Below are 4,407 nucleotides of genomic sequence, written 5' to 3'. Positions count from 1 at the left end.
AAACTCCTTCTTAAAAAGGTATCCTTTCTGGGACACCTGGGTGCGTCAGTTACTTGAGCGTCTGACTTTTGCTCAGGTCATGATCTCATGGTTCATGGGTTCGAGCCCCGCGTCCGGCTCTGTGCTGACAGCTTGGGGTCTGGAGCCTGCTTGGGATCCTGGGTCTCCCTCTCTCTCTGCCCCTCCCCAGCTCACACACACACACACACTCTCTCTCTCTCTCTCAAAAATAAATAAACATTAAAAAAAAAACCAAAAAAGCAAAGTATCCTTTCTATCACTAATACCACAGGCCAAATTACACGGCATGCCATCTTCAACGAACAGACAGTTGAGGCAACAGAAGAAATGCAGAAACATCACAATGAATCCCACTTAAGAGAACTACAGACCAACACTTTTCTACAAATTAAGTTCTTTTTCTGATTGCCAATTAAACACAAGTTTGTTTTTTTTTTAAACGTTTTTATTTATTTTTGAGACAGAGAGAGACAGAGCATGAACGGGGGAGGGTCACAGAGAGAGGCAGACACAGAATCTGAAACAGGCTCCAGGCTTTGAGCTGTCAGCACAGAGCCCGACGCGGGGCTCGAACTCACGGACTGTGAGATCATGACCTGAGCCGAAGTCGGACACTCAACCGACCAAGCCACCCAGGCACCCCTAAACACAAGTTTTAACTGTACAGCTTAACAATTAAGGGTCATACGCTGAAGTCCATACATACACCTAGCATTTCAGTCTAAGCTGTTTCATGTCCATAGAGCTGAGATCAATCACAAGGTATGACATAATAAATGCTAGGGGAGATTTTTTTTTTAAGCAGTTTTTACAAGTATGAAACTTACCTTGCACACTGAAGTCATCACACACACAGGGCAGAGTCAGAGCTTTTTATTTAAGTTTACTCTTCATTTAACTTTTAAAACACTACTATAGCTGAATATCTTTTTAATGTTTTTAAATGTTTATTATACTTTTTTGAGAGAGAGAGAGAGAGAGAGAGAGAGAGACAGAGCGCGAGTGGGGGAGGGGCAGAGAGAGGGAGACACAGAATCCAAATCAGGCTCCAGGCTCTGAGCTGTCAGCACAGAGCCCGACGCGGGGCTCGAACCCACAAACTGTGAGATCATGACCTGAGCTAGTCGGACGCTTAACTGACTGAGCCACCCAGGTGCCCCTATAGTTGAATATTTAAAGCAAAAGCAATAGCAAGTAGTGAGCTACAACTGTAGTCTTTCATTAACTCAATACCGCATATAAAATGCCAGCGGTGCTACTTACTGGCTCCATTAAGAGGTCTGACCGCCAAACACCACCCCTAGGATGATGTTCATCGTCCTCATATGCTTCTCCATTGTAATGGCGCCATCTTTCCTGATGTGGAGCAAAGTCCACCAGTCCTGCCTGGTCCATTTCATCAGTCTCTTCCACTTCCTTCCTCTCAGGTAGGAGTTTTTCCAGCAGAGAGAGTTTATCAGGAGAGAGAAAGTCATTGTCAGGAAAGTTTACCTCAAATTCGATGATCAGGTGACCCTTTTCACATGGTCTACGATAAATTGGCACGCCTTTGTCTAGCACACGCTTAACATCGCCGTACGTGACAATCTCACCTGGAATGAGAGGTGATGACAGTGGTTCTGTTGTCCAGAGCAGATGTTGGCTTTTGAAAGCCACACAAGGCTTCAACCCGCTGGACGTCCACACACATGGAAAGATCCTCTCCTCGCCGAGGAAAAACAGCCTGGTCCTTCTGATCTAAAACAGTGATGACATCTCCTGGTTCCAGAACCAGTTCTTGGTCTCCTTCACCATGGAATGTTTATCTTCTGGTCATCTTCCAGGCCTTTGTCAATATGAACTTCTAGAATCTTCTTTTCTCAAACTATCTCCCTTCCATTGCAGATTTTACATCGATCTTTAGGACCGATCCGTTCCCCATGGCCCTGGCACTCCATGCACACAGACTGAATTTGCTGAGTCATTCCAAGTCCTCCCCCCATGAGTTCTTATTTGCACTCCAGTGCCTCAGCAATTGGGACAACAGTCTTCCACTCCTTTCTTAACACCTGGGCCTTCACATTTGTCGCAAATCACATTCTTTTGAAAAGCTAGTTTTCCTGTTGCACCAATATGTAAATCTTCTAAGGTTACAGAGAGCTAATGCACGACATTTTAACCTCTCCTTTTCTCTGCATCCTTCGTCCTCCTCCAAAAAACCTATCAAAGATGTCCACAGGGGAGCCAAAACCACCACCAGCTCGGCCTTCTTTAATTGCCTGTTCTCCTCCTTTGTCATATAATTCCCTTTCCTTTGCATCAGAGAGCACTCCGTAAGCTTGAGAAATCTGTTTAAACTTCTCTCCTTCATTTGGATTCTTATCAAGGTGGTACTTCAAAGCCGGTTTCCCGTAAGCCTTTTCCATTTCTTCCTGGGTGGCATTGGGTTTGACCCCAAAACATAATAAGTAGTTTCTATCTCTCACCATTTTCTATAGCTGGTGAGAGGGCCAAGGCCAGTGTGGGGGAGCAGAAAAGAGTGCACGGCCGGGCACAGCTTGGGCGCCCACCGTTCCTCCACTTCTCACCGAGCATTCTGGAAAGCTCCCTAAAGATTTTATTTTCAAGTAGTCTCTACACCCAATGTGAGGCTTTAACTCACAACCCTAAGATCAAGAGTTGAATGCTCCACCAACTGAGCCAGCTGGGTGCCCTTGAAGAATAAGCCTTGTTAAAATGTCTACACCACCCAAAGCAATCTATACATTTAATGTAATCCCTATCAAAATACCAATAGCATTTTTCACAGAACTAGAACAAACAATCCTAAACTTTGTATAGAAACACAAAAGACCCCAAAAACAGCCTTGAAAAAGAAAACAAAAGCTGGAGGCATCACAATTCCGGGCTTCAAGTTATATTATGAAGCTACAGTAACCAAAACAGTATGGTACTGACACAAAAATAGACACACAGATCAATGGAGTAAAACATAAAACCCAGAAATAAACCCATGATTATATGGTCAATTAAGCTTCAACAAAGGAGGCAAGAATATACAGTGGGAAAAAGTCTCTTCAACAAACGGATGCCGGGAAAACTGGATAGCCACATGCAAAAGAATGAAGCTGGACCACTTTCTTTCACAATACATAAAACTCAAAATGGATTAAAGACCTAAATGTGAGACTTGAAACCATAAAAATCCTAGAAGAGAACACAGGCAATAATTTTCTAACACTGGCCATAATATGTTTCTAGATACGTCTCCTGAGGCAAGGGAAACAAAAGCAAAAATAAACTATTGGAACTAGATCAAAATAAAATGTGTCTGCACAGCAAAGAAAACAATGAAACTAAACGGTAACCTACTGAATGGGAGAAGATATTTGCAAATTACATATCCTATAAAGGGTTAGTATTCAAAATCTATAAAGAACTTATAACACTCTGGGAATGCAAGCTGGTGCAGCCACTCTGGAAAACAGTATGGAGGTTCCTCAAAAAACTAAAAATAGAACTACCCTACGACCCAGCAATTGCACTACTAGGCATTTATCCACAGGTGTGTTCTTTCGAAGGGACACATGCATCCCCGTGTTTATAGCAGCACTATCCACAATAGCCAAAGTATGGAAAGAGCCCAAATGTCCATCGATGGCTGAATGGATAAAGAAAATGTGGTATATATATATACAATGGAGTATTACTCAGCAATCTAAAAGAAGGAAATCTTGCCATTTGCAACTACGTGAATGGAACTGGAGGGTATTATGCTAAGCGAAATTAGTCAGAGAAAGACAAAAATCATAGGACTTCACTCATATGAGGACTTTGACACAAAACAGATGAACATAAGGGAAGGAAAACAAAATTCATAAAAAAACAGAGAGGGGGACAAAAGAGAAGAGGCTCATAAATATGGGGAACAAACTGAAGGTTACTGGAGGGGTTGTGGGAGGGGGGATGGGCTAAATGGGGAAGGGGCACTAAGGAATCTACCCCTGAAATCATTGTTGCACTATATGCTAATTTGGATGTAAATTTTTTAAAAATAATAATAAATAAATAGATAAATAAATAAAAATTAAATTAAATTTAAAAAAATAAAATAAAATAAAATAAAAGAACTTATAAAACTCAATCCTCAAAAAACAAATAATCTAATTTTAAAATGGGCAGAAGACTAGGAACAGACGTTTCTCCAAAGAAGACATCCAGATGGCCAACAGACACAAGAACAGATACTCCACATCACTCATCAGCAGCCAAATGCAAATCAAAACCACACTGAGATATCACCTCACACCTGTCAGAAGGGCTAAAATCGACAACAAAAGAAACAACAGGTGTTGACAAGGATGTGGAGAAAGGGGAGCCCTCCAGAGGGGAGGTGGGTGGGAGATG

At 42.1% G+C, this 4,407-nt stretch overlaps 1 protein-coding gene across 1 annotated transcript; it reads right to left on the bottom strand.

Moving 5' to 3' along the window:
• Positions 1 to 1,242: 1,242 nt before the first annotated feature.
• LOC122221423 (dnaJ homolog subfamily A member 1-like) lies at positions 1,243 to 2,489 on the bottom strand. Its single transcript, XM_042940698.1, has 2 exons — positions 2,181 to 2,489; positions 1,243 to 1,608 (listed from the first exon to the last, which is right to left on the bottom strand). Exons 1-2 carry the CDS (start codon positions 2,487 to 2,489, stop codon positions 1,243 to 1,245), a joined length of 675 nt encoding a protein of 224 aa, XP_042796632.1.
• Positions 2,490 to 4,407: the final 1,918 nt, after the last annotated feature.

This window comes from Panthera leo, chromosome B3 (assembly GCF_018350215.1).
Source record: "Panthera leo isolate Ple1 chromosome B3, P.leo_Ple1_pat1.1, whole genome shotgun sequence".
NCBI classification, from domain to species: domain Eukaryota; kingdom Metazoa; phylum Chordata; class Mammalia; order Carnivora; family Felidae; genus Panthera; species Panthera leo.
Note: the sequence above shows the minus strand (reverse complement) of the source record. Positions and strands in the feature narration are given on the sequence as shown.